Raw genomic sequence first — 12113 nt, 5'->3', positions numbered from 1 at the left:
ATAATGTAATAACATCTATAATATACTGTATTTTATATATAATTATATATAATATATAATTATATTATATCAATATAAAATTATTATTATATTTAAAATTATTTGCAGCCCTGATGATTTGAAATTATTATTTAAATAATATAATATAATATAATATAATATAATATAATATAATATAATATAATATAATATAATATAATATAATATCATTATATTACATTATATTACATTATATTACATTACATCACATTAATTATATTATTATATTTAAAATTATCTACAGCCCTGCTGATTTAAAACAAGAACTGTCTTTGTTTAATCATGCCCTTCCCAAGCTCAGCTTTGATGAATTGCAGAAGCAGGCTCTTAGCAAGTAACGGTGGGGTTTTTTTCTTTTAGTCTTTTTTTTTTTTTCCTGAAAAGAGGAGGAAGTTTGCCATTCTGCAGAGCAAGATGAATAAATTTTGCCATTTGAGGCTGAATTTTCCAAGAAGGATTAGGATCCTTTGCAGTCCTGCAAATGCAGGATACTACTTGCAAACCCAGCATTTCTTTAGGCTCATAATCATCATTTGCATTATAACTCCCTAAGCAAAAGAGGGAGAAGGAATTTCAAATGTGAACACTTCCAATCCTTAACAGCAGCTACAAATTGAAGTGTAAAAGTGAAAATTCACTCACTCATAATCAGAAATTATCATTATTGTCATTATTAATGAGTTGAGCTCAATTTCACAGTGAACTGCTGTATTTCAATTCTATGAGTTAAAAAGTGAACACAATCTTCTGTCTGAGACACAGATGTGCTGAAATGTCACCAGTGTGACAGGAGAGAGAGGTTTTCATCTCCTATAACAGCCTTCCTTTTGTCTCCATGTGGTTTTTCTCCAGCTATCCATTCCCCATGGTCTTCAGCAGTTGCAGCAGAAAGGACCTGGAAAACAGCCTGGAGAAAGGAGTGGGGATGTGTCTCTTTAACCTGCCTGAGGTCAAGGAGTCCTTTGGTGGCCAGAAGTGTGGGAATGGCTACGTGGAGGATGGAGAGGAGTGTGACTGTGGGGAGCCTGAGGTAAGGCAGTGTTTGAGGGGGTGTTTGAGGGTCCCCAGGATGAGGGGGAGATGAGAATCTTGACTCCATGTTCCAGAAGGCTGATTTATTGTTTATGGTATATATTATATTAAAAGAAAATTATATAGAATTATAAAACTTTAGAACAATTCTCATCTCCCCTTGCTGCACCTGTTGTTGGGCACGTGTGTGTGGTGGTGTTTGAGGGACAAGGGAAGAGATGAGAATCTTGACTCCATGTTTCAGAAGGCTGATTTATTGCTTTATGATACATATTATATTAAAAAAAAATTATATATTAGAATTATACTAAAGAAAGAGAGAGGAGACATCAGAAGGCCAGCAAAGAAAAGGAATGATAATAAAATCTTGTGACTGACCGGAGTCCCGACGTAGCTGGATCTGTGATTGGTCATTGAGTAAAAATAATTCACATGGAACCAATCCAAGATGCACCTGTTGATGAGCAACCTCCAGACAACATTGCACAGCCATCAGATAATTATTGTTTACATTTCTTTTCTGAGGCTTCTCAGCTCCTCAGGAGAAAAACCCTGGCAAAGGGATTTTTCAGGAAATATATCAGTGACAAGACACCACCTGGGAAATGCTGCTCATGTCCTGCCTGCAGGGTTTTGGCAGTGGAGGGTTGGTTTGGTGTAAAACAGAGCTCTCCCTTCTCTGCTTCTGTCCCACCAGCTCCAACCTCAGAGTCTCAGAAGGTCAGGGAGCCTCGAGTGCATTCGAGGTGGGGAAGTTCAAGCAGGGCTTGGGTTAAGAATGTGCTCAGTTCATCCTTAGAGAGCAAACTCTGGCTTGTCCAGCAGACTGGCCATGACCTCCTGTTCCTAGAAGTTCCTTTCTGCATTAGCTAATCAGCTAAACTCAAAGGAAGTTTGAGAACTTGGCTGGAATTTCTCAAGCAAACGTGACTTAGTTGAAGGTTTGTTTCCGTCAGTGAGAAGCTACATTTATATTTATATCTATATCTATATCTGTAACTGTGTTTATATTTATATTTGTATTTATTTACATTCAAATGTATATTTATAACAGTTTTTAAGTTTATATTTAATTATTTGTGTTTATGTCAACATAACCATAGAAACTGTGCAGTCATAGAATGCTTTGGGTTGGGGACCATAAAGATAATCTCATTTTCCCCCTGCCATTTCACTTATTCACTATCTCAGGCTGCTCCAAGCCCCATCCAGCCTGGCCTTGGGCACTCCCAGGCATCCAGGGGCAGCCACAGCTTCTCTGAGCACCCTGTGCCAGGGCCTCACTATCCATGTATAGAATTATATAAATAGAAATATTAATATCGGCCAGGTATTTTTCATTGCAGCTTCAGTTTTTGGTACAAGACCTTTCCTCCTTCCCCGTAGAATTTTTATTTTCCTCTAGCCAATTACCTCCCAACAGAAATAGCCTTCACTGCCTCCCAAACAGATTGCTGCTGCTTCAAAGATTGTTCCATTTAGTTTAGTGAATGTGTCAGAGGACTCCTCACATCAGCAGGAGATAGGCAAAACCTGGGGGTCAAATAATATCCGAGCTGGCATCCTTATCCCTTTTACATCCCCTCCTCACTTGCTTTATTGAACTTCTCTCTGATTATGAGAATTAAAGGCAGCAGCAGATCAGGGATTTGTTTCCTGTGATAAACAGGGACCTACAGACAAAAGAGATGGGGGCAGTTAAAGCAGCAAGCTATTGCTGCATCCTGCCTGGGGAGTGCATTGGGCTGGTCCAAGCCTTGAGGATTTCCTGACGGTTCCCTCACTCTGGAGGGTAACAGGGTTGGAGGAAGCAGCCTTATCTCCTTGTTTAAAGTCAATAGAGTGCAAGCAGCTTGCAAATGTCTTTGTAACCCTGTTATCTTTCTTGTTTTCATTTCTGAACGTCAGTGATACCTTTTCAAGTCAAAGCCACTTAATGTCAGCAAGCACTGCCTTGATTTGCCTCTTCTGTCTGTCTTTTTTGCCTTTTTAGTTGTATTGGGGAAAAAATGCAGCTTGGATGCAATTAAATTTATTTGGGATTTAATTTACTGCCCTGACCTGAGTGGCTCCAGAAAAGCTGTGTGATTAGTTACTAATTCACTGCCCAGTGAGTTCTGTTCATGGTGTTGCAGCATCCCAAGAATGGGTGATATTAGGATTAAATTCTTCTGTGAGGGTGTGGAGTGGCACAGGTGCCCAGAGCAGCTGTGGCTGCCCCTGGATCCCTGGCAGTGCCCAAGGCCAGGCTGGACACTGGGGCTGGGAGCACCTGGGACAGTGGGAGGTGTCCCTGCCATGGGATTGATGATTTTTGGTCTCTTCAAACCCAAACCATTCTATGATTTTATGATCCTAACTATTTTAGTCTATATGACCAAAAATGCCTGATGTGCTGCAGTGTCCGTGGAAGGAGGGTTAATGTAAATTATAGATAGAAAGATAAAAGAACGAAGAGAACTAGAAATCGTTAGTCCTTGAAAGATAAAAATGTGTCTTTTATAACCAGCTGCAAGGAGGAACAGAAAACTCCAAATTGCTAACTCAGAAGTCAGACAAATTACTTCCAAATGTAATTAGGAGTGAGTGCCCAAACAGCTGTGACATGCCAGGGACGAGTCAACACGGCTTTTGTGCCAGGAACTCCTGTCTGACAAAATGTTGTCTGACAAAATGTTGTCTTACAAAATGTTGTCTTACAAATCCATCACAGAGCTCCGAAGGGCTCAACGAGTGGATGGGAAGGGACAGGGCTGTCACTGCAGCCTGTGAGGGGTTCAGAGAGGCTTTGGGCCAAACCTTTCACCAAAGCTTCTCTGGGAGATTGAGCAGCTGTAAAGGAGAGAAAACTGCACGGGCAAAAATTGGGTTAAAAGATGAGAAATACAAGCAGGTGTAAATCACCCATTTCATGCAGGAGATCTGCTGTGCTGTATCCATGAGATGTGTCCTGGGACTACACAACTCAGCATTTTCATAAAGAGCCTGGGAAGAGGAATAGTCTTTAATTTGCTGATGGTATTAGTCAGGCTGCTAGAGATGAAAACTGGCTGTGAAGGACTGCAGAGAAACCTTCTGAGGCAGCTGGAACAGGCATTAAGATGAGAAATGGGACTCACTGAGGAGTGATGCACATTCCAAAAACACAAAGAAGATGATGGACTCTGAGCTGCCTCTGACCATGGAGGAACAAGACTTCATATTGCAATAAATAGTCTCATGAAAATGTCAGCCCAGTGCTCAGGAGTGGTCTAAAAGGTAAATAGGCTGTTAGAGAGTACTAGGAGAGAAATAGGAAAACAAAACAAAGCACCAGCAGACCTCTATAAATCTGCTGTGCCTGAAACTGCTTGTGCAGGTTTTCCCTACCCCTCCCTGATCCCCAGGGAGGATAAAGCAGAGTGAAAAAAGATTGAGAGAAAAGCAATAAGGTGGTTCAAAGTTTCCAAAGGGCTCTGGCTGGAAAAGAAGAAAATGAAGGGAAACGCAGCATAAGCTGATAAAACCGTGAGGGGAGTGGAAGGGGTGAGAGAGGAGAGATCATCCCCCATGAGAAATGAGCAGATGAAGTTAGAAAATCTAGGTTCCAAACAAGCAGAAGGAGCTGCTCCCCTGACTGTGTTGGTTACCTGTGAGTTCCTTTACTCTGACTCTTACAGGTGCTGAAAATGCCCGTGGAGCCCAGGGAAAGGCAGGAGAATGGGAAGGTGTCAATGTCCTTCAACATCCCCTGCTGGCTGCTCCCAGGGGCACACGGGGACAGAGGGGTTATGGGCTGACCCAGTGGGGTCTGTCCTGTGTTCCTAGAAAAGAGAGGAGGAAATCCAGGTGTCCTGTCCACAGGACAGAGCCTGACATCACATAGGTGGGGCTGGAATTGTTCTGGGGTTGGGCTGCTCTGGTTCCTCTGAAGAGCCAGGAGAGCCACTCTGAGAAACCTCCTCCCATCATTGCTGTTATTATCTATAATAACTAATAATAATAATAATACCAACAAACTCCAGCACAGCAGTACTTTCAGGTGGCAGCCTCCATCCTCCCAAAGCCTGGTGAGCCTTGCTTGTTTTTTCACTTATTTATGTTAAAATCATTCCTGACAATTTGATAGCCCAGGCACAAAAACTATTTACCAAGCTCATTCCCTGCAATGAGCAATAAGTGAGGCAGCAATTGGAAATTTCAGAGGCTGCTGAAACACCACTCCAGGAGCTGTGTCTTTATCCCAGTCTGCCTGTGGAATGCTGCTGTGGGGCCAGAGGATGGGGTATTGCAGCTTCAAAATGACCTTAATGGGCCTGACACTCCACCCTGCTTATCTCAGATTATTTCTGAGGTGAATTTATAAAATGTGCTTCTGTGCAGAAGAGGAATGTTGCTCCTGACACGCAGCAGCTGCACGGGAATATTTCTGTGGCCTGCTGCTTTCCGGTGATCAGAAATAGGAGCAGGAAGTTGTTCCTCTGCTTCAGAGCACAGTTGGCTTTGTACATCCAGGAAGATAATACCTAAATAACAGTGAAATGCTGAGAATCCCTCTGGTTTGTGCTGGTGAGTCACCTGGGAAGCTTTCAGAAGCCAGGGAAGTAACAAGAGGCTGTGAGCATCACTCTAACCCACTCATTCCTCCTGTGTTCCCTCTATTGTCAGTGATCCCTTGCTAAGTCAAACAGACTTAACACAGCTGAAGAGCAATTTTATCTGCTTCTATTTCTGTGAGAGAGATGAGATTCCAGCTCAGCTGGTGTAACTTGCAGCTTGTGGGCATTATCTTGGAAAAACAAATCCATTCTTTTCTGAGGCTCCTTACAAGCTCGTTCTCCTGACAATAAAGTTTGCAGGAGCCCACACACGGCACCATCTAATCCACAAGTGTGAAATTGGGATGTATCAGTGAGAGAGGCTGCAATTCATGCCCACTCCATATCTCACAGCTCTATTACTGGTGTGCTCTGATAAGGGATTACATGGAATCGTGTCGCTGTGTTCCTCTGTGGCAGCCCCAGCCTCCATCCAAGCAGGAGCCTGGCCAGCAGCTAGCACAAAGCAGAGCTGTGGTCATGATGCTCAGCAACTGCAGCAGCTCCTGGATCCTCTCTGGAGGCACTGGAGTCATTCCACTGATTCCTGTGGAAATAAAACACCCCAGTGCTCTGTCAGGGTTGGTGTCAGCGTGCTCGGGTTGTTTGTGGTATTTGGGATTAGATCCATAGCTGGAATAAACCAGCCCTCCTCAGCAGCTCCTCTGGTTTTACTACACTTGTTGGGCTTGTTGAATCTGAGGGCAGACAAGGCTGTTTGGATCGGGTTGTCGAATTTCATGCATAATTCATGATTTCATGCCCAGCTTTTCTTGGCAGAGCTATAGGCAGCCTCTTGATTTACAGCTGATGGTGACTGCACGTTGTCTGCTCTAAACTTACCCTCCAAATCCATGCAGGAATGCACAAACCCGTGCTGCAATGCCACCACCTGTGCCTTGAACCCAGGAGCAGTGTGTGCACATGGGCTCTGCTGCGAGGACTGCCAGGTGAACCTGGGGAAATGTCTCTCTTTGGGGTGGGGAGGGCAGAATTCTCCATTTTTCCCTGCTTCAGTGCAGTAAGTGACGATGGAGGAGAGGGAAATTGGTATTGATAAGCATTAAGGCACTTGCATGTCATGTGAGCAATTAGAAAATTCCCAAAGCAAGGATGGAGGAGAGGTAAATTGGTATTGATAAGCATTAGGACACTTGTGTGTCATGTGAGCAATTAAAAATTTCCCAAAATATAAATTATTGAAGGAGCAGATCAACAGACTTTTTAGAATCGACTCTGTGCTTTTTGTGGCCCCTTCAGTTGCTCATGCAAAACTTCTTTTTCATGAACTTTTGTGTGCTTTAATTTTTCTCATTCTTACTCGGCAAGCAGTCATTAAATGCTTAACCCTCTTTTTTTGGGGGGAAGGCTCTTAAATTATTAATTCTGTCAACAGCATATGTATTTTTAACAGCAGATCATCAGCTGTTGTGGTCTCCTAACACTATAAAAGCCAACTTACCACAGGCATTCACCTGCTTGAATTCTCAGACCATCCCTTGCCTGTGGGCTAATAAAGCATCCAGCAGGTTGTCTGTGGCAACCTGTGAGCTTGGAGCAGCAAGGGATGCTCACAGCCAGGAATTGCTCTTTAGCAAAATCAATCTATCTCCGTGTCCTTTGCTTTTTACCAAAGGCAATGTGATTAGAATTCAGCTCTGCTCCCAGAACACATCCAACTTTTGTGGCTGCTGTTGAGATGTGAATGTTCAGAGTGGCACATTCCAAAAAAAATATCATTTTCCATGGAAATTGGTATAGGACAAACAGTTAATCGTGTGACTAAGTTTGAGGAGATGTTGATGCCCATCACAACATTTCCAGGAGGAAATGTAATTCCATAGATTCATTAACATTCAACATCTATTTAAGATCATGGAATTGAACCTTCCAAGCTGTGAATTGTTGAGCATCTGAATCCACAGCCCTGTGTGCTGGTGGCTTCCTGAGCGCTAACACAGCAGTGTTCTGTGATCCGCTGCCCTGGGTGGAAGGGTCTCTGACCTGACTTTTCCCAGGGCTCCAGATCCTCCTTTCCAGAGCTCTTGTGCTCAGACACGATGAAGGAGCCACCTGCAAACATCAGGGCTGGGGTTGCCTTCTGTCTTGAGCCACGTGTGGAGTTTCATCTGAGCCTCCTTGCTGCCAAAGCCTCCCAGCATGGCTCAGATCTGTGCGCTCAGAGCTCTGCCATCCCTGCCCTTGCTCTGCAGCCAGCTGGGGCCGTGCCATGGGGAAATGTCCTCCTGTGCTGCAGGGCTGACCAGGCACAGCCCAGCCACTGAAGTTCTGTTTGTTTTGCAGCTCAAACCAGCGGGGATTTCTTGCAGAGAGTCGAGCAATTCCTGTGACCTGCCCGAGTTCTGCACGGGGGCCAGCCCGCAGTGCCCGGCCAACGTTTACCTGCACGACGGGCACGCGTGCCACGGGGTGGATGGCTACTGCTACAATGGCATCTGCCAGACCCACGAGCAGCAGTGCATCACCCTCTGGGGCCCAGGTGAGTGCCAGAGAGGCCTCAGGTTTGGCTTTCCTATGTTTCACATCCTGTGCTGCTTTAGTGTGTTGGTCTCAGCTTCATATTTAGGGATGCTGAGCTCTGTGCACAGAGCAGGGAGACAAAACAATTCCTGCTCCAGCTGGGCACCAAGGACAAATGACCCAAATCTCAGCCCAGGAGCACAAACACCGTGGGCTGCAGAGAGAAAAACAAGCAGGGTGGGACTGCAGGGGCTAAAGCTGGGATGGGACAATGAACTGCAAGGTGCAAATGGAGCAGAACTGATCCCAGGGACAGAGCCCGTGCCCGGCCGTGCATTTTGGGGCCATTTTGGTTCATCTTGGGTGCAGCCCTGGCTGGGCTCTGGTGCTGCCCAAGGTGCATCCATGGAGGAGATGCTTGGAATCAATCCCTGCTTTATTCTGGAACTCTGTCCAGCCTCTGCTCTAGGGCAGCCTGCACAAGGCATCACCAGCACAGGGACACAGGTAGGCTTGGAGGGGAAAATGAAGATCTGGAGGGTGCAGCACCAACCTGTAGCTGTTGGAATAATGAGGGGATCTCTGGGTGATTCATTCCAGCCTTGATTTGCTGTCGTGTTCATTTCTTGCATCAGGAGGTAACGAGGCTCGTGCTCAACACGCTGCAAATGGATAGGTGAACTTAGACAAATCATTTCCTCCTGACTTTGATATGGCCTGATGTCACCCCACAAGGTGCTGAATGCTCCTGGCAGGTTGAAATCACAGCCCTTTTCAGGCTGCTGGGTGAGCTTCCTCCTGTGCTCTAAACAGCTCATCTGCAAAACAGATGTGTCTGCTCCATCCCCAGCCAGGGCTCAGCTCTTGACACTGACATGAGACTCCTGGATCACTGTGTGTGTTTTATTAACTGGTGTCACCTGGAAACTGCCTCCTGACTGTGCTTTTAGCAGGGTGTGCACTGAAGCAGAAAGGGGTTTGTTCTCCCGTGGGAATTTGCTCCCTTTTTGCAGCAATCTGGTAACATGAGTTCTTGAGTTGTTCTCAACATGTATCCCAGGAAAGCTGTTCACCTTTCTATAAAGCCCTGTGACCCTTGCACTGAAATGCAAGTATTAACTCAGCATTTTGGAAAGAATCCAAATTGTGTCCCCTGCAGCATCTCTGACCTTCTAGCTCAAATTTGATGAACATTTACCTCTCCTAAGGAGAAACATCACTTAGAGATAGGTGTAATTATTTCTTTTAAACTAATATTTCCATCTTCTTTCAATTCAGCATCTCTAACTCTGCTCCAAAACCTCTGCATCAATATAATGGCACACAGATGTTTCCCTTGGTCAGAACCCTCCCCAGAACACTGCTGAAGAATTTCTCTGTTTCCTTCCCAGAGAACATGGGCTTTTTGCAATCTCTCTTTAAAAGAGCATTAAAGCATCTCAAGCAGCAGCCCCAGTGGTGCAGACAGCAGGTCAGCTTGGCCACGTGGGTATCAGAGCACGTTCAGGAGGGGTTCCAGCTCAGACCTGAGCTCCTCACGTGGAACAAAGCGTGCCGTGCTCCACTCCCCAGTCCCACGCGTGTCCTGGAGCTGCTGGGAGCTCACAGAGCCGTGGACAATTATAGCCTCCAGCCTGAGTCACGCTGGCACTCATAATCCCTGCATACTGAGCCATTTCCTCTTGTAGAAAGCAAAAATCTCCTCCTGAACCAGTTTGCCATGCCGTGGAAAGTTACTTGGTCAGGCTGTTCATGGTTTCAGTGGTGGAGAAAAAATTCCTCTAAAGGTCAGGGAGCTGAACTGCTGCAGCTCCTGTCTGCTTCCCAACACAGCAATTCCACCACAGCCCTGGGATCCCCTGATTCTTTCCTGCCTTCCTCCTTGGGGCTGTTTGATATGGGCACTGCCGGGCATGGAGGCTCCATCTCTCTTTATGAGACAGGCGTTGTGGTAAGAACAGAGCTCAAGCAGATTTTGACTTGAATACCCCTTGGTTTTGTCTTGGGAAGGCCCAAGGAGAAGGATTTTAAATAGGGAGGATGGAACATGAGAAACCTGAACTGAAAGTCTTAATTCTTGTCATGTTTTTGGCAGAATAAATTAAAAATAAACCCAGAATCCCAGAGGGGTTTGGGCTGGAAGGGACATTAGAGATCACCTCATTCCACCCCCTGCACTAGACCAGGTTGCTCCAAGCCCTGTCTAGCCGGCCTTGGACACTTCAAACAATGCCCATATTCTGGATTTAAAGACTAGGGATGTGAATATCCACTGCTCTGTCACACATCTGGCTGAAGTGTGAGCTGGCAGATCTGGGGGTGGAATGAGAAGAGAGGTGGGTGGCTCATGCAGTTGGAAAAATTGTACAGATCATGGTGCAGATTAAAAAACTACATGTTTTTCCAGACTTGCCTGCAGCACAAAGAGAGATTTGACATTCTAAGATGTTGTCTCTGGACTTTGTATCAAAAATATACACTGGAACCTTTTACCAGGTTGTTGTGTCTGATCAGAACTGTTTTTAAGTGCCTGTGTTGAAGTAGTTTTGTGTTTAAAAAAAAAATATTCTCCCCTCTAAAGAAAAATCATATTACAATTTATTTTCATTCTCTCCTTATTTTCTTCTTCCCAGTAGGAGGAATCCATGCAGAACAAAATACAATAACTTTTCCTAAAATAATACTTGGTATATTGAATTCCTTATTAATGTCTTCCCTTGTACATCTTTCTTTATTCATCAGGTTACAGATGTCCAGAAGCCCAATGATAAATGTCAATCTTCATGTTTTTAGATCTATTTAGAGGAAAATGATGAACACTGTCAGAGCTTGTTTACATTAGGCTGAGCAGTAGGAACCTGTTTCCAGAAAAGCACTTGCATTTCCTTGGGGTTGTTTTTGTTTCTCTCAACACAGTGGTTCAGATAAAATAGAGGAATTTTTTTTTTTTTTTTTTTTGCTCTTTCTTATCTGTGTGGAAAGCTTGGTGGGAAGGAGAAGGGAGGAGCTCCTGGGGACAATCTCTAAAATAGCCATGAGTTCCTCTCAGAGCCCAGGTTGATTCCAGTCTGCTCCCAGAGCTCTCCATCCTCTCTCTCCATCTTCTTTCTCACCATAATTCATGTCATTTTTATCTTTGGGGAGCAGGAACTGCTGATGACCTTTTTTTGGTCCATATTCAGAATTATCAGATTGCACTGATCTGACCTATTGATAGCAGTGACATCAGTGGTGATGCTTTGTGTGGTGGCATTTCCAGGAGATACAGGCACACAGACAGAGCTGCTCAAGACAGAGAAATCATTGATTACCAAGGAACAGAAGATTCTCAACTTCAAACTCATGGCTTTTTCTGCATTGACAAGAAAATGATTCTTTAGGGAAGTTTGTCAGTTTGTTTTCCTGTATTTCCCCAAGTGGGGAAAAAAGCAATGATTTTGGGGAGCCAACGGCAGGCATTGATTTAATAATTAGAACACATTTAAATGTGTTGCATGGACATGGCCATTTGTTTAGGCAGGAACATTCTTAATTTGGATGTCAATATTTGTTACTGAGTGAGAACTTTGCAGGTTTTGCCAGGTAGATCCCTACAGACACAAAATAAATGGGCTGCCCACCTCAGATATCTGACCCAACCACTGCTGAAAAAAGGCTGATTGTCCAAGCACTGCAATTTCCTGAATTCAGTGAAATCTAGTGAAAACTATTTCGACCATCACAGATTTATGGTCGGGCCTTTTTCTTCTGGAGATGGGAAAGACATTAAATAATATTCTCAGGGGTGGTGACATCATCCTCCTTAAAGGCAAAACAATGCTCAACTCCATCTTGCTCCTGTCCAGACAGAACAGGGATGACCAGGATGGGGAGAGAGGCCAAGGGCAGCTCGTGGAGCTTTTGCTTTGCAGCAAAAACAAAGTTAATGAGCTGAAACCCAGATCACACGACAGAGAACTGTGGTTTTTATGCTTATATTTATTT

The 12113-nt window shown here is 44.5% G+C and overlaps 1 protein-coding gene across 1 annotated transcript in view; it reads left to right on the top strand.

The window, feature by feature from the left end:
* The window catches only part of ADAM12 (ADAM metallopeptidase domain 12), a 185856-nt gene that overhangs the window by 154318 nt on the left and 19425 nt on the right, over positions 1-12113 (top strand). Inside the window, exons 12-14 of the mRNA XM_058029711.1 lie at positions 892-1069; positions 6509-6598; positions 7953-8148. Of these exons, the coding sequence (XP_057885694.1) occupies positions 892-1069; positions 6509-6598; positions 7953-8148 (464 nt within the window). The remainder of the gene's footprint in view (positions 1-891; positions 1070-6508; positions 6599-7952; positions 8149-12113) is intronic.

The sequence above is a fragment of the Melospiza georgiana genome, chromosome 8 (assembly GCF_028018845.1).
Source record: "Melospiza georgiana isolate bMelGeo1 chromosome 8, bMelGeo1.pri, whole genome shotgun sequence".
Classification (NCBI taxonomy): domain Eukaryota; kingdom Metazoa; phylum Chordata; class Aves; order Passeriformes; family Passerellidae; genus Melospiza; species Melospiza georgiana.
Note: the sequence above shows the minus strand (reverse complement) of the source record. Positions and strands in the feature narration are given on the sequence as shown.